Source organism: Phocoena sinus, chromosome 20 (genome assembly GCF_008692025.1).
Source record: "Phocoena sinus isolate mPhoSin1 chromosome 20, mPhoSin1.pri, whole genome shotgun sequence".
Taxonomy (NCBI): domain Eukaryota; kingdom Metazoa; phylum Chordata; class Mammalia; order Artiodactyla; family Phocoenidae; genus Phocoena; species Phocoena sinus.
Genome location: NC_045782.1, coordinates 40,016,139 through 40,038,409, shown reverse-complemented (window position 1 = coordinate 40,038,409; position 22,271 = coordinate 40,016,139). Strand labels below are relative to the sequence as shown.

General features: G+C 40.4%; 1 protein-coding gene across 17 annotated transcripts in view; it reads left to right on the top strand.

Moving 5' to 3' along the window:
- BRCA1 (BRCA1 DNA repair associated) overlaps positions 1 to 22,271 on the top strand; it is a 62,509-nt gene that overhangs the window by 15,513 nt on the left and 24,725 nt on the right. For 10 of the 17 annotated variants that reach the window (XR_004347254.1, XR_004347256.1, XR_004347255.1 and 7 more), the window contains exons 4-12: positions 1,922 to 1,999; positions 2,956 to 3,044; positions 4,067 to 4,206; positions 6,058 to 6,163; positions 7,109 to 7,154; positions 9,501 to 9,577; positions 10,706 to 14,122; positions 14,533 to 14,621; positions 20,607 to 20,778. Coding sequence is in view for 14 of the 17 variants with exons in the window: in XM_032615411.1 (XP_032471302.1) it covers positions 1,922 to 1,999; positions 2,956 to 3,044; positions 4,067 to 4,206; positions 6,058 to 6,163; positions 7,109 to 7,154; positions 9,501 to 9,577; positions 10,706 to 14,122; positions 14,533 to 14,621; positions 20,607 to 20,778 (4,214 nt within the window). In the remaining 3 variants the exon portion in view is untranslated. The remainder of the gene's footprint in view (positions 1 to 1,921; positions 2,000 to 2,955; positions 3,045 to 4,066; positions 4,207 to 6,057; positions 6,164 to 7,108; positions 7,155 to 9,500; positions 9,578 to 10,705; positions 14,123 to 14,532; positions 14,622 to 20,606; positions 20,779 to 22,271) is intronic. The other 7 variants (XM_032615422.1, XM_032615420.1, XM_032615423.1 and 4 more) reach the window with 3 other exon arrangements.

Genomic DNA, 22,271 nt, shown 5'->3' with positions numbered 1-22,271 from the left:
CATGCTGCAGCTAAGACCCGGCGCAGCCTAAATAAATAAATGTTAAAATATTTATTAAAAAAAGGAAGCAGACTCTGAACATGTTGCATATGATCTTCAAGTCTTCTTAGCCATATTCAGTGTCTGAGACAAACAAAACAAAATTGTTCTTTATCCAAAGCCATTCTAAAACCCTGAATGAGCCTCCTTCATTCCTTAGATGTCTAGTGAGCAGTGTGGTTATGCCAGATACTCTGTTGGGCATTGTGAATATAAAAAGGAGCATGTTTTCTTCTAGCCTTGAGGGGTTTTGTTTTGTTTTTTATTTTATTTTATTTTATTTTATGTATTTATTGCTGCGTTGGGTCTTCGTTGCTGTGCGTGGGCTTTCTCTAGTTGTGGTGAGCGGGGGGGCTACTCTTCGTTGCGGCGCATGGGCTTCTCATTGCGGTGGCTTCTCGTTGCGGAGCATGGGCTCTAGGAGCACGGGCTTCAGCAGTTGTGGCATGTGGGCTCAGTAGTTGTGGCGCATGGGCTTAGTTGCTCTGTGGCATGTGGGATCTTCCTGGACCAGGGCTCAAACCCGTGTCCCCTGTATCAGCAGGCGGATTCTCAACCACTGTGCCACCAGGGAAGTCCTGTGTACAGATTTTATGTGGACTTATGTTTTCATTTCTCCTGGAAAGAAACCTAGGAGTAGAATTGCAGTCTTATGGTAACTTTTTGTTTAACATCTTGAGGAACTGCCAAACAGTTTTCCGAAGTGACTGCGTTGTTTTATATTTCCACCAGCAATGAATGAGGATTTCAGTTGCTCCACGTCTTTGCCAATACTTATTATTATCTGTCTTTTTAATTAGGGCCATCATAGTGGGCATAAAGTGGCATCTCATTGTGGCTTTGATTTCCTTTTTCCTAATGACTAATGATATTGAGCATCTTTTCATGTGCTTATTGACCATTTGTATATCTCCTTTGGAAAATATAGTTCTTCATATCCTTTGCCCATTTTTTAATTGGGTTATTTCTTTTTTATTGAATTTTAAGAGTTCTTCATATATTCTGGATACAAGTCCCTTATCAGATATATGACTAGCAGATATTTTCTCTCATTCTGTGGATTGTCCCTTCACTTTCTTCATAGTATTATTTGTGGCACCAAAGTTTTTAAGTTTGATGTAGTCTAGTGTACCCATTTTTTCTTTGGTTGCTTGTGTTTTTGCCATTTATTTATTTATGAAATCGTTGCTTAACCCATGGTCACAGACATTTATAGTTTTAGTTCTTACATTTAGTTCTGTGATCCATTTTGAGTTAATTTTTCTGTATTGTGTGAGGTAGGAGTCTATCTTCATTTTTTTGCATGTGGATATCTAGCTGTCCCAGCACTATTTGTTGATAAGATTATTCCTTTTCCATTTAATTGTTTTGGTGCTATTGTTGAAAATCAACAATAGCATAGATGTATGTTTGTACTCTCATTCTATTCCATTTATATATATGTTTATCCTTATGCTAGTATCATGCGGTCTTGATTACTGTAACTTTTGTATTGAGGTGCTGAGTTTTTAAACTAATTATAATCATTTTACTTGAACCACTTACCATTTATGTCTGATTATGCAGCATGAAATAATTATGAGTATATCATTAAATATGCCATATTAACTTTTAATAAGTTTTATTTGATCATAATAGTAAGCCATATGCATGTAAGTTCAGTTTTCATAGATCTTTGCTTATATAGTTTGTTTTCTGATTTTACAGCATCTAAAAACAATTAAAGAAGGCCATTGGTTGTAATTCACCTGCCATTACCTTTAAAATGACTCTTAAGGGCAGTTGTGAGATTATCTTTTCATGGCTATTTGCTTTTTGAATATTCTCTCTGCAAAAAAAAAATGTAACTTGAGTTGTTCTTTTCATTCTTTAAAATTTATAGATTTTGTATGCTGAAACTTCTCAACCAGAAGAAAGGGCCTTCACAGTGTCCTTTGTGTAAGAATGATATAACCAGAAGGTATATAATTTGGGTAGTTGGGAGGTTGGAAGTGACAACAACAGGGAAAAGTAGAAATTCCTTAATAACATAGCTGGTATTCCTATCAAACCACTCATCAGTAGAAAAATATATAAAAAAGGGTGTTTAGCTGACAGGGTAAATTATTTCTAAAGTCATTTTTCTGAAAATTTTACAGTACATCTGCCTTATACAGGTACTAGCAATTCATTGCCTTTTTCTAATCCTTCTATATGATGCAAGAACTTGCAGTCTTATCTAATATAGGACTGTACCACCCTGCCCCCATTGTCCTGATCCTGCTTTTATTTTTCTTCCTTGCGTATATTTCTACTTATTTACACAAACACATATGCAATGCATTTATATATTGTGTGTCCCTCTGGCCAGGATGTAAGTTCTATTAGGGCACTGGCTTTGTCTCAGTCAACACTGTTTTTCCAATGTTTGACACATAGTAGTCACTCAGATATGTAAATGAATAAGTAAATTATATTGTCCTACAACTGTCCTAAACCAAAATCTCTCTTTGGACATTGTTATCTATCTGTGATTTTGAAATAATGTAGTTATCATTTGGCAGAAATCCCTGAGAGCTAGAAGTGGCACTTTGGGTGGATGGGATTCAGATGTTAAGAATAATAAGTTCTCTCTGCAGTGGGTTTATATCTACTGTGGATTCAAAGAACTATTATTTTAGATAATTATAGGCTTTTGGTAAGTTTGAATGGCCAAAAAAAATTATAAAAACAATCAATATGCTATGTGGTTTATTCTGCTGTCAGTGATGTTTTGATTAGTGTAATGTCACTAATAGCTCTGTTCTTTCCATATAGTTTTTTTTTTAACTGTTGCTACTTCTTTTTTTATTTGTTCACATGTCTTTCCTTATTTTAGTGTCCTTAAAAAGTTGGTAATCTATTGCTAAGTGTGTCTTTCAAACAATTTACTTTCAGAAGCCTACAAGAAAGTACAAGATTTAGTCAGCTTGTTGAAGAGCTATTGAAGATCATTCATGCTTTTGAGCTTGACACAGGATTGCAGAGTAAGTGTTGCATAACCCCAGGGGCCAATGCTCAAGTGGCCATCTATTAAAATGGAAGTTTGTGGAATTATTTTATTTGAATAGGTGGTAAGACCTTTTGGTCTAGGTTAACTTTAGCCCTTTATCTGTAATCTTTTTTTTTTTTTCCTCCGGTTCGTGGGCCTCTCACTACTGTGGCCTCTCCCGTTGCAGAGCACAGGCTCCGGACGTGCAGGCTCAGCGGCCATGGCTCACGGGCCCAGCCGCTCCGCGGCATGTGGGATCTTCCCGGACCGGGGCATGAACCCGTGTCCCCTGCATCGGCAGGCAGACTCTCAACCACTGCGCCACCAGGGAAGCCCCTGTAATCTATTTTTTAAATCATTCCCACTGGTCTCACACCTTATTTTATCCATCCTAAGATGCACGTTTTTTTATTTGCACATCTCCAAAATTGGGAGCAGTTTACCATTAATGGTGTGTCATTGTTTAATTTAGTGTTTTCTTTCTTAGTGGTACAGAAAATGATGGTGCATTTTATATCACTGGTATTTTAGTTTCAGTGAAATATGGTATTAATAGGCAAATTTGTTAGTATTAAGGTAGGAAAAAAAGGAGTAGAAATAACTTTGGTCTATGTGTTCGTTTCCTAGAAGTAGAACTTCTGAAGTTCATTTTTTAAAAAAGTATAGGCAACCTTTAATGCATTGTTTTCTTTGTTTTGTTTTTTTGCGGTACACGGGCCTCTCACTGTTGTGGCCTCTCCCGTTACGGAGCACAGGCTCCGGACGTGCAGGCTCAGCGGCCATGGCTCACGGGCCCAGCCGCTCCGCGGCATGTGGGATCTTCCCGGACCGGGGCACGAACCCGTGTCCCCTGCATCGGCAGGCAGACTCTCAACCACTGCGCCACCAGGGGAGCCCTAATGCATTGTTTTAATATTGTACAACAAAGAGCATACACAGGCTTTCTCTTGGTTCTTTGCTTACAATTAATACATTTTTTCTAACTGCAAAAATAATGTTTTCCTTTGTAATTCACAGTTGCAAACAGTTATAACTTTTCAAAAAAGGAAAATAACTCTCCTGAGCATCTAAAGGAGGAAGTTTCTATCATTCAAAGTATGGGCTACCGAAACCGGGCCAAAAGACTTCAACAGAGTGAACCTGAAAATCCTACCTTGGTAAGGCCATTTTTGTGTATTCCGATAACATCTCTTATTGAGCACTGTGAGTTGGTGAGTGTGCTAGATGCTTATGGATTTACATAAAAAGTCAGTAAACAAGGGAAGATGGTAAATTAAGTGGCCAAACAAGAGTTAGAGGAGACGAGAGAAGGTCCCCGGTTTTAGTGCTTTGTTCATTCTGATGAACATATTTTTCTCCATATCTGTCTAAGACACAAGGACACTGATGGTCAGCTTGCTAGTTTTTAAAATAACCATCTTATGGCAGTTCTCCAGGGACAAGGAAATATCTTCTGTTTTATTTCCTCTGAAAAGTTGCCTGGAAAAAAAAAAATCGGTTTTTAACATTTGAAAATTGCTTCAAGTTAAAAGTGTAATTGTCAAAGAAAATGCAGAGATTTGCGCTGTTGTTATTCATATGTGGATGAATAATGAAGACCTTAAAAATAATAGTTCTCTGGTTTCCCTGGTGGCGCAGTGGGTATGAGTCTGTCAATGTAGGGGACATGGGTTCAAGCCCTGGTCTGGGAAGATCCCACATGCTGTGGGGCAACTAAGCCAGTGAGCCACAACTACTGAGCCTGCACTCTAGAGCCCGCGAGGCTAGAGCCTGTGCTTCGCAACAGGAGGAGCCACCGCAATGAGGAGCCAGCGCACCACAGCGAAGAGTGGCCCCCGCTCACTAAAACTAGAGAAAGCCCACGCGCAGCAAAGACCCAATGCAGCCAAAAATAAATAAATTAATTAATTAATTAAAAAAAAAAAGTTCTCGTAGTACCAGCATTCACTTTTCGGTAGATGTTGAAGGGCTTAAAAAGAAGAAGGAAAGCTTCAACAGAGTAAGGTCCCGTTTCTAAATATTCTCTCCTGTACTGAATATTCTTAGGCTTGCTGGGTTTTCTTTTTTTTTTTTTGCGGTACGCGGGCCTCTCACTGTTGTGGCCTCACCCGTTGCGGAGCACAGGCTCCGGACGCGCAGGCTCAGCAGCCATGTCTTACGGGCCCAGCCACTCCATGGCATGTGGGATCTTCCCGGACCAGGGCACAAATCCGTCTCCCCTGCATCGGCAGGCAGACTCTCAACCACTGCGCCACCAGGGAAGCCCATTGCTGGGTTTTCTTTATTTTCATTTATCCTTTTTAAAAATTTACTTTGGGGCTTCCCTGGTGGTGTGGTGGTTAAGAACCCACCTGCCAATGCAGAGGACACGGGTTTGAGCTCTGGTCCAGGAAGATCCCACATGCCGCGGAGTAACTAAGCCGGTGCACCACAACTACTGAGCCTGCTCTCCAGAGCCTGTGAGCCACAACTACTGAGCCCGTGTGCCACAACTACTGAGCCTGCGCTCTAGAGCCTGTGAGCCACAACTACTGAAGCCCCCGCGCCTAGAGCCCGTGCTCCGCAACAGGAGAAGCCACCACAATGAGAAGCCTGCACACGCAATGAAGAGTAGCCCATGTAGCCCCCACTCACTGCAGCTAGAGAAAGCCCGAGTGCAGCAACGAAGACCCAATGCAGCCAAAACTAACTAAATAAATAAATAAGAAAGAAAGACAAAAACAAAATCAAAAAGAAAAAAAATGCTTTCCTTATCTTTAAAAATACTACACAGATAATACATATTTACTTTAGAAAAATTTAGAACAACAGAGAGAGGGGAAAAGTATTCAAAGCACACAAAACTCATACATTCTGGTGTGTAGTCTGCGAAATGTTTTTTCTGAGGTGTCATAAGTGTTAGCTAATTGATAATGGTCTATTTGTTTTGTCCATGGCTTTGAGTTTCTGTTAAGAAAAAAAAAGCACAGAACTGGCCAACAATTTGTTGATCATCCTTTACTGCTTAGCAGGGAACCAGTCTTAGTGTCCAGCTCTCTAACCTTGGAATTGTGAGATCTCTGAGGACAAAGCAGCAGATACAACCTCAAAATAAGTCCGTCTACATTGAATTGGGTAAGAGTCTCAGATTTTATAAGTTTAGAATAATAGTTGCTGGATTCCTTGTCTGGGAGTTTTACCAAAAACCGTGGTCACAATTTATACAGTGGCAGGGAGCTCTGGGAAGTGAAAATAAAATAATTTTACTAGCCTTATGATGTGTTATAAATAATGTAAAAGATGCAGGTCTCACCTTGAAGAACCTTCCTTTGTAAAGAGAGCAAAAGAAAGGATGTCTGGTTATAAGTATGTGTAAATATACTTTGGAAATATGGAGAGTAGGGCTAAGAAAGAATGTAATGAGTGGGCTACAGCATTTGGAGGGATCTAAGATAACTTGTACTAGACTAGAAAGACTTAAGAACAGCTGAGCTCAGTTCAAGCAGGTCTCTCTATGTCTTATCGTTTAGAGTATATTTATAATTGGAAAGAACGGCCCTCCTTTGAGCTCCCAAGCACTAATGTTTGACATAGCACTTGTCATATTCTTTCAAAATTTCTTGTGTCTTTTCCCCTTTTAAGATCATAAGTTCCTAGACAACAGGTATTGCCTCATAAAAATAATCAAAATAATTATAATAGAGAATATTTAGGAGCACCTACTGTAGTGCACGCACTGGTGTGTTTTACTTGTGTAACTCATTTAAGGTGCATGACAAACCTGAGATGATTACTACTATTATACTTATTTTACAGATGAGGGAATTAAGGCACAGAGAGGTTAAGAAATTTTTCCAAGGTTGTAAAGCTAGTAAGTGAAAGAGTCATGATTCAAACCTGTGCTTATGACCACTTCTCTGTATTGCCTGACATGTATCATTGTGTCTGCCATGTAGTGGGTGCTCCGTAAATATTTCTTGAAGATATGTTTTGCAACAAGTGTATTTTTTGAGTTTAACCCTTTCAATAAAAATCCTTTTATTGATTTGTTATTTGGGGGTATTTGGGGAATTTTTTTAGGATCTGATTCTTCTGAAGATGCAGTTAATAAGGCCAGTTATTTCAGGTGAGTCAAAGAGAGCCTTTTTCTATGAAGCTGGCATTTTTGTATCTAGTTAATATTAAGGATTGATATGTCTTTAGGTTAGAATCATGGCATTGGAATAGACCTTAAAGACCATCTACTTTAATCTCCTCATTTTATAGCTGAGAAAATATCCTTTTTTAAAATATTTATTTATTTATTTGTTTGTTTTTGGTTGCATTGGTTCTTTGTTGCTGCGCACGGACTTTCTCTAGTTGCTGCGAGCGGGGACTACTCTTCAGTGCAATGCGCGGGCTTCTCATGGCGGTGGCTTCTCTTGTTGCAGAGCACGGGCTCTAGGTGCACGGGCTTCAGTAGTTGTGGCATACAGGTTCAGTAGTTGTGGCTCGCGGGCTCTAGAGCACAGGCTCAACAGTTGTGGCACACGGGCTTAGCTGCTCAGTGGCATGTGGGATCTTCCCAGACCAGGGCTCGAACCCGTGTCCCCTGCATTGGCAGGCGGATTCTTTTTTTTTTTAACATCTTTATTGGGGTATAATTGCTTTACAATGGTGTGTTAGTTTCTGCTTTATAACAAAGTGAATCAGTTATACATATACATATGTTCCCATATCTCTTTCCTCTTGCGTCTCCCTCCCTCCCACCCTCCCTATCCCACCCCTCCAGGCAGCCACAAAGCACCAAGCTGATCTCCCTGTGCTATGCAGCTGCTTCCCACTAGCTATCTACCTTACGTTTGGTAGTGTATATATGTCCATGCCTCTCTCTCGCTTTGTCACAGCTTACCCTTCCCTCTCCCCATATCCTCAAGTCCATTCTCTAGTAGGTCTGTGTCTTTATTCCTGTCTTACCCCTAGGTTCTTCATGACATTTTTTTTTTCTTAAATTCCATATATATGTGTTAGCATATGGTATTTATCTTTCTCTTTCTGACTTACTTCACTCTGTATGACAGACTCTGGGTCTATCCACCTCGTTACAAATAGCTCAATTTCGTTTCTTTTTATGGCTGAGTAATATTCCATTGTATATATGTGCCACATCTTTATCCATTCATCCAATGATGGGCACTTAGGTTGTTTCCATCTCTGGGCTATTGTAAATAGAGCTGCAATGAACATTTTGGTACATGACTCTTTTTGAAATATGGTTTTCTCAGGGTATATGCCCAGTAGTGGGATTGCTGGGTCATATGGTAGTTCTATTTGTAGTTTTTTAAGGAACCGCCATACTGTTCTCCATAGTGGCTGTACCAATTCACATTCCCACCAGCAGTGCACGAGTGTTCCCTTTTCTCCACACCCTCTCCAGCATTTATTGTTTCTAGATTTTTTGATGATGGCCATTCTGACTGGTGTGAGATGATATCTCATTGTAGTTTTGATTTTCATTTCTCTAATGATTAATGACGTTGAGCATTCTTTCATGTGTTTGTTGGCAGTTTGTATATCTTCTTTGGAGAAATGTCTATTTAGGTCTTCGGCAGGTGGATTCTTAACCATTGCGCCACCAGGGAAGTCCAGAAAATATCCTTTTTGCTTCTTTGGTTGGTTTCTTAGTAAAGAGTTTGAAAGAGTTTAAAGTAACAGTAGAACTATGCACAGACTTGCTTCCAGCAGATGGTTGTGCCCTAGCTTAGTTCCTCGTGTATGATAGTGTTGACTCAGTGATAATTGTGGCTGTTGAAAACATTAGAGTACTCAGTTTTCAATTCTTTCCTTCCTCTGTTCCTTAATTCCATCTGTAACTCAAACTTTGTCTACATAAATTAAACCATAATCTACAAGCAGCCCCCAACTGGGTTGTCAAATTGCTTTCGTTAGAAATTATTGCTTGACCCTAAGATCTGTGATGGTGTCATTGCCAATCAGATTTTGTTTGCAAATGACTTTTTCCTGATCTCTCAATTGGGAGAAAATGGTTTTTAGCCTGAAAAGAAGCACAGAAGGCAGTGCTGCAAAGTGGTGTGCTTTTGCATTCTATTGGAATGTCTCTTCCATCCCAGTGCTCCCTTTGTTTAGATAACTTTGTACTTGTATTCTCATTAAGATATATTTTAAGTTTTGTTGGTTTTCTCTTTACTCTCTTTTAGCTATTATTTGGCCATCATTTAAATTTCAGTTCTCATTTGTATGTCCATAAAGCAATGTTCTATACTACTGCTGTGATTTTTGTGACTGTATGTTCTCAGTCTTTGACCGTTTCATTTTGACTAGAAGTTACCAAAACACAGATTTCAAAAAATGAATCAAATTGATAACCCTTATTGCAACCCTACCTAGAGGAGCTAAAATACTTGATCATGTGACAACTATTTGTGCATATAAACTACTGTTTCTCACTAAGGCTTCTGTCTTTTCCCTATAGTGTAGAAGACCATGAATTGTTAGAAATCACCCCTCAAGGAGCCAAGGCTGAAGCCAGTTTGAATCGTGCAAAAAAGGGTAATGACAAGTCTTCCAACTTAACAGGCACTAAAGAAAGAATAGGTAGATGCGGTACTGTAATAGATTATTCTGAAGAACCATTTGGGACGTTTATAATTCACAACATTTCTTGGCAGAGTTAGAATATCGTTCTTTCTCAGATGTCATGGTACAGCCTGACAATGACACTAGACTGATATGGTTATAATAGTACCCTATGTAATTGGCTGTTGCCTTTACTTTTTTTTTTTTTTTTTGCGGTACGCGGGTCTCTCACTGTTGTGGCCTCTCCCGTTGCGGAGCACAGGCTCCGGATGCGCAGGCTCAGCGGCCATGGCTCACGGGCCCAGCCACTCCGCGGCATGTGGGATCTTCCCGGACCGGGGCATGAACCCGCGTCCCCTGCATCGGCAGGCGAACCCTCAACCACTGCCCCACCAGGGAAGCCCTGCCTTTACTTTTAACTGCTGTTTTTTTATTTCATACTTTGCATACTGGTATTTAGATAGAGGAAGTATGAGTCTGAAGATAGAACAGAAGCACTATATGTCTGATGCCCAAACTGTGCATTTTTTTTGATTGAAGTAGAGTTGATTTACAATATTGTGTTAATTTCTGCTGTACAGCAAAATGATTCAGTTTTACATATATATACATGTTTTGCAATATTATTTTCCATTATGGTTTATCACAGGATATTGAATATAGTTCCCTGTGCTATACAGTAGGATCGTATTATTTATCCACTCTATATATACTAGTTTGCATCTGCTAACCCCAAACTCCCCCTTCATCTCTCCCCCACCTTCCCTCCCCCTTAGCAACCACATGTCTGTTCTCCATGTCTGTGAGTCTCAAACTGTGCTTTTAATTCACTGTTAGAGTTTAGTGAAATAGGAGGTATGGTTTATCAGTAGGGAGAATTCTGAAATTAAAACTCTAATTATTTTGAGTGGAAATAATGAGAGTCTAGATACATAGGAATTGAGCAGAAGAGTATGAGCTACATCTTCAGTACACTTGATAGTTGAGGTTTCTCTAAGAATAGCCAGTTCCTTCATTCCCCCTCAACCAAGTTGTATTAAGTACCTATTTTTTTCATAATAATTCAGTTTTTAAGCACCTTGTTTGTTTGTTTTTTTCCAGCTGCTTGTGAGTTTTCTGAGAAGGACATAACAAAGGCTGAACATCATCAATTCAGTAATAAAGATTTGACCACCACTGAGAAGCATGAAACTGAGAAGCATCCAGAAAAGTATCAGGGTATTTTTGTTTCAAACTTGCATGTGGAGCCATGTGGCACAGATACTCATGCCAGCTCATTACAGCATGAAAACAGCAGTTTATTACTCACTAAAGACAGAATGAATGTAGAAAAGGCTGAATTCTGTAATAAAAGCAAACAGCTTGTCTTAGGAAAGAGCCAACAGAGCAGATGGGCTGAAAGTAAGGACACATGTAATGATAGGCAGACTCCCAGTACAGAGAAAAAGGTAGTTCTGAATGCTGATCCCCTATATGGGAGAAAAGAACTGAATAAGCAGAAACCTGCATCCTCTGACAGTCTTAGAGATTCCCAAGAGTTTCCTTGGATAACACTGAATAGTAGCATACAGAAAGTTAATGAATGGTTTTCCAGAAGTGATGAAATGTTAACTTCTTACGACTCACGTGATGGGGGATTTGAATCAAACACTGGAGTAGCTCGTGCAGTGGAAGTTCCAAAGGAAGTTGATGGATATTTGGGTTCTTCAGAGAAAATAGACTTAATGGCCAGTGATCCTCATGGTGCTTTAATACGTGAAAGAGTCCACGCCAAACCAGTAGAGAGTAATATTGAAGATAAAATATTTGGGAAAACCTATCAGAGGAAGGCAAGCCTCCCTAACTTGAGCCGCATAGCTGAAGATCTAATTATAGGAGCATCTACTGTAGAACCTCAGATAACACAAGAGCGCCCCCTCACAAAAAAACTACAGCGTAAAAGGAGAAGTACATCAGGCCTTCATCCTGAGGATTTTATCAAGAAAGTCGATTTGGCAGTTCTTCCAAAGACTCCAGAAAACATAATTGAGGGAACTGACCAAACAGAGCAGAATGGTCATGGGATGAATATTACTAGTAATGGTCATGAGACTGAAATGAAAGGTGGTAATGTTCAGAAAGAGAAAAATGCTAACCGAACAGAATCATTGGAAAAAGAATCTGCTTTCAGAACTAAGGCTGAACCTATAAGCAGCAGTATAAGCAATATGGAACTAGAATTGAATATCCATAGTTCAAAAGCACCTAAAAATAGGCTGAGGAGGAAGTCCTCTACCAGGAACATTCATGCACTTGAACTAGTAGTCAGTAGAAACCCAAGCCCACCTAATCATACTGAACTACAAATTGAAAGTTGTTCTAGCAGTGAAGAGATGAAGAAAAAACATTCCAGCCAAATGCCAGTCAGGCACGGCAAAAAGCTTCAATTCATGGGAGATAAAGAACCTACACCTGGAGCCAAGAAGAGTGACAAGCCACACGAACAAATAACTAAGAGACTTGCCAGTGACACTTACCCAGAACTAAATTTGACAAACATACCTGTTTTTTTAACTCACTGTTCCAGTTCTAATAAACTTCAAGAGTTTGTTAATCCTAGCCTTCAAAGAGAGGAGAGCCTAGGAACAATTCAAGTGTCGAATAATACCAAAGACCCCAAAGATCTGACATTAAGTGGAGGAAAAGGTTTGCAAATTGAAAGATGTGTAGAGAGTACCAGTATTTCCTTGGTACCTGATACTGATTATGGCACTCAGGATAGTACCTCATTACTGGAAGCTGACACCCTAGGGAAGGCAAAGACAGCACCAAACCAACATGTGAGTCTGTGTGCAGCAATTGAAAGCCCCAAGGAACTTATCCCTGGTTGTTCTAAAGATATTAGAAACGACACAGAGGACTTTCAGGATCCACTGGGACATGACGTTAACCACATTCAGAAGGCAAGCATAGAAATGGAAGAGAGTGAACTTGATACACAGTATTTGCAGAATATGTTCAAGGTTTCAAAGCGTCAGACGTTTGCTCTGTTTTCAAATCCAGAAAATCCAGAAAAGGAATGTGCAACAGTCTGTGCCCACTCTGGGTCCTTAAGGGAACAAAGTCCAAGAGTCCCTCTTGAATGCAGACAAAAAGAAGAAAATCAGGGAAAGAGTGAATCTAAAGTCAAGCATGTGTGGGCAATTAATACAACTGTGGACTTCCCTGTCGCTGGTCAAAAAGATAAGAAGCCGAGCGGTCATGCCAAATGTAGCCCAGAAAGAGTAACTAGGCTTTGTCAGTCATCACAGTTCAGAGGCAACAAAACTGAGCTCATTATTGCAAATAAACATGGGATTTCACACAACCCATATCTTATACCATCACTTTCTCCCATCAGGTCATCTGTTAAAACTATATGTAAGAAAAACCTGTCAGAGGAAAAGTTTGAGGAACCTGTAATGTCACCTGAAAGAGCAATGGAAAACGAGAGCATCGTTCAAAGTACAGTGTGCACAGTTAGCCAAATTAACAGTCGAGAAAGCACTTTTAAAGAAGTCAGCTCAAGCAGTATTCATGAAGTAGGTTCCAGTACTAATGAAGTAGGCTCTAGTATTAATGAAGTAGGTTCCAGTGGTGAAAACATTCAAGCAAAACTAGATAGAAACAGAGGACCTAAATTAAGTGCTTTGCTCAGATTAGGTCTTATGCAACCCGAAGTCTATAAGCAAAGTCTTCCTGTAAGTAACTGTCAACTTCCTGAAATAAAAAGGCAAGGAGAAAATGAAGGCACACTTCAGGCTGTTAATGAAGATTTCTCCCCATGTCTAAATTCAGATAACCTAGAACAACCTATGGGAAGAAGCCATGCTTCTCAGGTTTGTTCTGAGACACCTGATGAGTTGTTAAATGATGACAAAATAAAGGAAAGTAGCAACTTTGCTGAAAGTGACATTAAGGAAAGATCTGCTGTTTTTAGCAAAGGTGTCCAAAAAGGAGAATTCAGAAGGAGCCCTGGCCCTTTAGCCCATCATACACCTTTGGTTCAGGGTCACGAAAGTGGGGCTGAGTCCTCAGAAGAGAATGTGTCTAGTGAGGATGAAGAGCTTCCCTGCTTCCAGCACTTATTTGGTAAAGTAACCAATACACTGTCTCCATCTACCAGATGTAATGCTGTTGCCACAGAGGGTCTATCTAAGGAAACAGAGGAGAATCTAATATCATTGAAGAATAGTTTAAATGACTGCAGTGACCACATAACATCGGCAAAGGCATCCCAGGAACATCACCTTCACGAGGAAGTGAGATGTTCTGATAGCTTATTTTCTTCACGGTGCAGTGTAGTGGAAGACTTGACCGCTAATACAAACACCCAGGATCCTTTCTTGATGTTTGATCCTCTTTCCAAACAAGTGGGGCATCAGTCTGAAAACCAGGAAGTTCTGAGTGACAAGGAATTGGTTTCAGATGATGATGAAAGGGAAACTGGCTGGGAAGAGGATAATCGCCAAGAAGAGCAGAGTGTGGATTCAGACTTAGGTATTGGAACCAGGTTTTTGTGTTTGCCCCCGTCTATTTTATAGAAATGAACTAAATGTTTATGCCTTTAGGGGAGCACATTTTACGAGTTTCCAAGTACAATGAAAGTAACTGCTTCTTAAACTTTAAACATGTTCCTCCCAAGGTGCTTTTCCTCAAAAGTCCTTTACTCAGCTAGAACATCTTTTCTATTTGAATGAGATTTAATGCCCTAATTATTGGTGGACTTGCTTCTGGTTTTCATCCTTACGATTCCTAAGAGGAAATCCGGTGTCCCTAAACAAAGAGTAATCATTTTGTGTGACATGAAAGTGAAGTTTGTCCTGTCAGTGAGAAGAAACAGGTACTGCAAGTTGGAGTATTGGCTGTCTGTTTTTACATCTGAATCTCTATTTTTATTATCATTTAAGGTGAAGCAGCATCCGAGTATGAGAATGAAACAAGCCTCTCTGAAGACTGTTTGGGGCTGTCCTCTCAGAGCGATATCTTAACCACTCAGGTAAAAGCACATGGGGATGTGTGTGTGGTGTTCTCAGTGCTATGCATCCCGCATTCTTAAATTTGCTTATATCACCTCTTAGAATTAATGGTATAACAGTTGTGTGTGGGACCTTGTCTCCTCAAATTGGATTGTAAGCACCGAGATGAAACACATTACCTCCTATTTCATACACACACATACACACATGTATGTACCAACATGCTCACTGCAGAACACTAAAAACTGAATTTAATGAATAAGCGAAACCTTCAAAACCCATTTGCCCTATAGCAAAAACATATATGAAAGCACAAAAACATACGAAAGGGGTGTGTTTCTTCTCAGTACCAAATTGACACCTACAGAGTTCTCTTCCTGTTAGGCACTGTCTAGCCTTTCACTGTTTGGTGGATACTTCTTTTTGTTTTTTCTTTTTAAATCGTATAGTTATTTGTTCTTCAGTGCCTGTAAGTCATCTCTTTTCTTTAAAAAGTACACAGTGTTACTTCTTGCTCCTAGTGGTCAATATCCAATATTTTGATGACTTGTGAGGGGGGTAACAGCTTTGTCATATCTACAACATTTGGTAACATGAATATTTCAGTACTCCAGGCAGAATAGTCTCCTAGAAAAAGCATTCTCTACCACAGCATCTAAAAATTAACAACATATTCCTCACAGAACCTGGCTCTGTCTCCTAATTTTTATGTTGTAGGAGTGGCACCAAAATTTTCTAAGTTCTCACATTCAAAACTTCAGGCTCATTCAGCTTTTTTTTCTCCCTTCTTCCTTCCTTCCGTTGCGCCAGGTCTTTAGTTGTGCCATGTGGGATTTTTTAGTTGCAGCATGTGGGATCTAGTTCCCTGACCAGGGATCGAACCCGGGCCCCCTGCATTGGGAGCGCAGAGTCTTAACCACTGGACCACCAGGGAAGACCCTCAACTTATTTTTTTAGAATATGGACACAGTGGTTGCTGGTGGTAATGGTGAGAGTTCTGTACCTGGCTGTGTTACTCTAGGCAATTTACTTATCATCTCTGAACTATAGTATGTACATTCTTAAAATGGAGATACCTGGATCACCTTGAATCATCCTGCCATGACTTCTTTTTCTCACCTAAACCTTAAATACACCTTCAGCTGCTAGCAAAAAGTGACATTTTTTTCTGAACTTCCTGAAATTCCAGATTAGATAAAACTGAGAAAAACCGATAGTCTTATAATATTGTATATGTGCATCATAAAAAACTTAGAAAATACAGATAAATAAAAATCATCCCTGACAGTCCAGCGGTTAAGGCTCCGTGCTTCCACTGCAGGGGCACAGGCTCCATCCCTGTTGGGGAACTAAGATCCCACATGCCGCAGAGCAACGAAGCCTGTGCGCCGCTACTACTGAGCTTGCGCACCACAGCTATAGAGCCCACTTGCCACAATGAAAGATCCTGCATGCCCCAACTAAGACCCAACACAACCAAAACTTAAAAAAAAAAAAGAGAGAGAGATTGGTTTGGTAAATATTAACATTTATCTCCGGTATGATATACAAAAGATAGGTAATAGTTGTTGCCTTCAGGTGGGGAAATAGATGATTGCGAGAAGGAGAAGGAGGAAGCCTTACTTTTCTCTGAATATCCTTTTGTGCCTTGAATTTTATACCATGAACTTGTATTAATTATTTTTAAAATTAAGTTCTATGCATTAAAAATCATTACTATTAACTTATTGGTATATATTCTTTCTTCCTATTATACACAGGGGTGTGTGTGTGTGTGTGTGTGTGTATACCTTATCTTTAAAAAACATTCAGATGGTACTCTACAAACTTACATTGTTTTTACTATGTCACTAAATTTTCTTCAATGAATTTATTTTTAACTACTATATAGTATTCTTTCCTTGTGTACACCATGATTTATTCAACCTATTGCTGAATATGAGGGTTTCAGGGCAAGAGACACAGTTTGCTATCATGTACAGCACTGTATTATTATCTTAAAAAAAATTTATTTATTTGGTTGCACCAGGTCTTAGTTGCAGCAGGTGGGCTCCTTAGTTGTAGCTTGCTGGCTCCTTAGTTGCAGCACACAGGCTCCTTAGTTGTGGCGTGCGAACTCTTATTTGTGGCATGCATGTGAGATCTAGTTCCCTGACCAGGGATCGAACCCAGGCCCCCTGCATTGGAAGTGCAGAGTCTTATCCACTGCGCCACTAGGGAAGTCCCTGTAGTATTATCTTGATAACTAAATATTTGCCCACATCCCCAGTGACTTCCTTAGTATAAATTCCTAGGACTGGATTTTTTCTGTTTGATACATGTTATTAAATTGTCTTTTAGAAAGACTGAACCAAGCTGTGCTCTTCCAGCCCCTGTGGTACTTGGTAGCTCCCATTTTCCTATACCTTTGCCAACACTGGGTAGTATCCAGTTCTAAAATTCTGAGTCTTGGCATTGCTGTGAGGACTATAGATAGAGGGCTTGTCTTCTACTGCCTGTTTTCAACACAGAGCAAATCCCTCCAGGACTGAAGCCTGCTGGAGTCAGGAAGAAACCTCTGAGACCACTGCCTGTTCTGTGCCTGAATTGTCACCTGTATTCTCCACTTCTGCAGGATTGCCATGGTGACTAAATTAATGAAAAGATTTTGGAGTCATTTTCTTTTTTGGCTGTGCTGCACAGCTTGCAGGATCTTAGTTCCCTAGCCAGGGATCGAACCTGTGCCTCCTGCGGCGGAAGTGCAGAGTCCTAACCACTAGACCGCCAGGGAATTCCCTAGGAGGCCTTTTCTCTGTTTGCAATTACTATGATCCTTTCTCAGTGTGGATCTGGGGCTCTGTCAACGTGGCTTTCACCTTTTTATCCCTTGTTTTAGAGTTGTAGTGTTCGGTTTCTGATTCCATCTGCCTTAGCCATGTTGTATGATATTTGACATTCAATAAACTACCTCCTTGTTTTCTATATTTCTGATCTTGTTCCCAGAGATGTATGTCTATTTGTTCAAGATTCATTTTATAACCTGTTTTTATCAAGCATCTACCCAAAACAGAGCCAAAGTCAGATTTCAGGGCTAACTTAAATCTAGAGTAGCTCCAACAAGCAGAATGATTGAAGTGGGATCTTTTCCCAAGGTCTGTTTACACAGAACTGGGGAGACATATATAGGAGATAAATCCTAATTTGGTATCATTAGTATCTGTGCTTTATCAAAGACTGATTAACTATATTTATTCATTAATTCATTTCTGCATTAAACATTTACTAAATGCTTACTGCCTGCTGGGTGTTAGGGATACAAAAATGATTAAGGAAGGATTCCATCCATCTGGGAGGAACATTCCACTTCGGTATACTAATGCACTAGCAGTATAAATGAAGCACTGAGGGGTCATCTGTTCCTGACAGGAGATGTATTATTGGTGGGGACTTCTGAAGGAGATATTCAAGCTGGACCTTAAAAGATGAGAATTTTTTCCAGGTGGAAAGAGAAGAGAGGCAGTAAATCAAGGCAAAGGCACGGAAGCGTGAAATCATGCCCAGGAAACACAAAGTTGTCCCATGTGACTGGAAAACAGGGCATACGTGGTGGTTTTGGGGAGAAACAAGAGATAAGATCAGAGTGTGGAGGCCCTTTTGATTGATTTTGGGCTGAGTTGGGTCTTCGTTGCTGCGCGCGGGCTTTCTCTAGTTGCGGCGAGCGGGGGCTACTCTTCGTTGTGGTGTGTGGGCTTCTCATTGCGGTGGCTTCTCTTATTGCAGAGCACAGGCTCTAGGTGTGCAGGCTTCAGTAGTTCTGGCACACAGGCTTCAGTAGTTGTGGCTCATGGGCTCTAGAGTGCAGGCTCAGTAGTTGTGGCACACGGGCTTACTTGCTCCGCGGCATGTGGGATCTTCCCGGACCAGGGCTCGAACCCATGTCCCCTGCATTGGCAGGCGGATTCTTAACCAGTGCACCACCAGCAAAGCCCGTGAAGGCCCTTTTGAATGCTGTGCTTAGGAATTTGGAACTTATCATGAGATCAATAACGAGTAATAATTATACAGTATTCAGAAAGTGTTAACTTTTTATATGAGCAGTTGTATACAACTAAGCTCCTAATGGAAAAAAGAGACATGATAAACATGGCTTTTAGGGAACTTTAGCTGTATTAAAAGTAGATATCAGAGTAGCACAGTGGGAATAGAAAAGAAAAGTAGGACTAATTCAAGAAACACAAGAATTAGAATCAAGAAAACTTGGTAACCAATTTGGGTTTAGTCTCCCAAATGTATCAGGCCAATTGCCTGCAGGGGAATTTGTCCAAGTTATAAAGTAACTGCTTTGGGAAAACCCAAAGGTAAGTTATGTACCTATAATTCTCCCATTACTTTTCCAATTTCTAACCTATTTAATGGCCACAGAAGTTAGATGTGATGGTTGTGGCAGTAGTGACTGATAGAGCTCCTTGAAGCTTATCAGGTATCCTGGTTTCATTCCAGATTTACTGAGGTGAGCCCTTGGCTAGGATTTGATCAGTGATGGAACTACTCACAAGACACCACGTGGTGGCAATGGTGCTGCTGTGGACATTGGCAACAAAGCAGTCTCAGGGTAGTAGTGGAAGCCTTAGTGGAGCAGGGAATGCATTTCCCAGTCATAAAAACCTCCTAAAAACTGTGAACTCAGTGTAGCAGGAGAAAGTAGATGGCTTGTTTTTAGTAGAGGGCAAAGTCATTTGCGAGGATCAGAAGAAACAGGGTGAAACAATCTGTTTCCCCAGGGTTTGCTGGCAACCATACATGCTCCTTCTAAAAGTAATGAAGAAATGTATATTTTTGGAGAGCTCCTTACTTACGAAATACTTCGCTTATCCAAAACCTTAGACTTAGCAGATTTCTTCTTCATATGGAGAAATAAACATCAGGAGCCTCATAAGCAAGAGGAGCCCATTATCTTGAATTGAAAACAATAACTGGCCTTACAGGCTTTCTGAGGGCTCCTTCTGCTGGATCCTTCCATATAGCCGGTTCTTCTCTGCAGCGATCTCTAGGTACCCCGTCCCCATCTAGAATGGCAGCACCATTCTAGGGCTGTATCCCCAGTGCCTAACACATAATAGGTGGTCAACAAATAGTTGTTGAATGAATAAATAGATACATTAATGAATTAGCTCTTTGCTTGTTCTGTTAGAAACTAAATGTTCAAAGAATCCTAGAAAAGGAAGTGACCTCACAAGCCAGAGATTAGACATTTTTATATGGACTAACCCAAATCTCTTATGAGTGTCACAATACCAAATTTTTGAAATGCAGCCTATGGAAGATGTTAACAGAATCATGCTAATTTTAAATACCAAAAGTGTTTTAAGTACCTTATTTTTTCACTCCCTAGCTTTAAAAGAAAATAACCAACTTCAAAAGGACATCACAATAAAACAAGCCTAGTTGGGAGAGTTTGAGGAATTTTTTCTCCCCTTCTAACATCTTTCTGAAATAATTTCATGGGCATTAACTGCATGAATATGGTCAGATTAGCAGGTGCTCAGGGCTTCCCTGGTGGCGCAGTGGTTAAGAATCTGCCTGCCAATGCAGGGGACACGGGTTTGAGCCGTGGTCCAGGAAGATCCCACATACCACGGAACAACTAAGCCCATGCACCACAATGACTGAGCCTGCACTCCAGAGCCCGCGTGCCACAACTACTGAGCCCACGTGCCACAACTACTGAAGCCCGCGTGCTTAGAGCCCGTGCTCTGCAATGAGAAGCCCGCTCACCACAAGGAAGAGTAGCCCCTGCTCAACACAACTAAAGAAAGACCACGTGCAGCAACGAAGACCCAACGCAGCCATAGATAAATAAATAGATAAATAAATAAATTTTTAAAAAGGTGCTCAGGCAGAACTTATAATTCCATACAAAGTGATTTCAAGTCCCACTGTAAAATTAATTGGTGTAACATATTCTTGATTTCTGGCAAGTTTCTAAAAGAGTATAACTTTCTTGGTGTCGTTTCTCGTGTCTGCAGCAGAGGGATACCATGCAAGATAACCTGCTAAAGATCCAGCAGGAAATGGCCGAACTGGAAGCTGTGTTAGAGCAGCACGGGAGCCAGCCTTCTCACAGCTCCCCTTCCCTCATAGCCGATTCTTGTGCCTCTGAGGACCTGCTAAATCTGGAGCAAAACACATCAGAAAAAGGTTTGTAATATTGGCCAAACTGTTACCTTAAGCAAAATTCTTCCCTCCCTAAGCCTTTATCTCTTTCTGAAAAGTATGGACCCAGCTCCAACATTTTATGATCTTTGCTCAGCATATATTTGCCGAGTCACTCCGTGGAAAATCTTAGAGCCTTGCTTCTAGTCCCTGCTTACAATTAATTTACCATTCAGAGGGCCCAAGACAGTCAGTAAGCATCGTCATCTGAGTACCCACAGTAAGCAAATGCTATGGGGCACCCACAGGAAGCTGAGTGTCATGGGGCAGATTGGAAATAGGTAACCCCATCATTTTAGAAAGCTTATAAAAAACCACTCAGACATGTTTCTTATAGCACTGGTGTCAGATCACGAAGCCCTATTTAATCATTTTCTGGTTTATAGAGAGAGACGTCTATATATACTTCAGGAACTGCACCTTGATCCACAGAAAGCCCAATTATGTGGCAGAGACAGGTGCTTTATAACAACATGATTGTTATCAAGACGAGGCATTTGGAGTAACTGGGCAGGTGGAGCTGCTCTGAGCTGACTCCCTATAAGAAGTGAGCACCGAGCTGAGAAATAACCTGGCATAAAGGAAGGAAAGTGAGATGAAAATTTGAGTTTTAACTGGAAAAAGCCTGTGAAAAACAACACATCAGGCAGGGTTTTAAACGGGCAAATACACAGACACGCATGAGAGGCTAGGCATAGGCCTGGGTTCCAGGAGAGAGCTGGTGCTTAGGAACTAGCACTCCCAGAGTGCTAGCTACCCAGCTAACCTAGTGTTAAAGTCCCTTCTTCGTTCTCCCTCCCTTCCTCAGGCCTACAGGGGGCCAAAGGGCCTTCCTTTGAGTCTTTCTAGGAACTCTACTCTTAATTATTCAAGAGAGTGGCGTTGGTCCCGGAGTGTGCCTTGTAGTGTTTTTATGTTCAGAGAGAAACAGTAAGTAGCTCATGCATGAGAAGCTAGGAATTCTGTTGCTATGGCAGTGGTTCAAAATGTATTTCCTTAAATGCATTCTTTGTAACTATCTTCATTTAGTTCATCTCCCAGATAAAGTAGCCCCAAGTCTCACCACCATCACAATCCTTGTTGGTGCTTTCACCACCTTCAATCTAAAAACAGACTAGACTTTCAATTTTAATGCACCAGATATAAAATGTTATTGTCTGGCTTTGAATATATGTGTGAATCTACTATCCCATCTTTGTTGGGGGAGGTATTTTTTCCTGAAGAACTGTACACAAAATGTTTCTTTGTGGCTTTTTTTTTTTTCATAAGTGCTATACTTTTATATATTCTATTTTACTATGGATTTGAAAAACTCTGAAAATTTCTTCTGAATTTCTATATAAAACATTTTTTTTTAATGAAAGAGCCTTTACTCTATCCTTTGTGATAAACTTATTCATTGGTCTACTTTCTCATGAAATTATAACATCTTCAGAGTTTTGAGGTAGGTGGGTAAATGTTGAGAGGAGGGAGGAGAG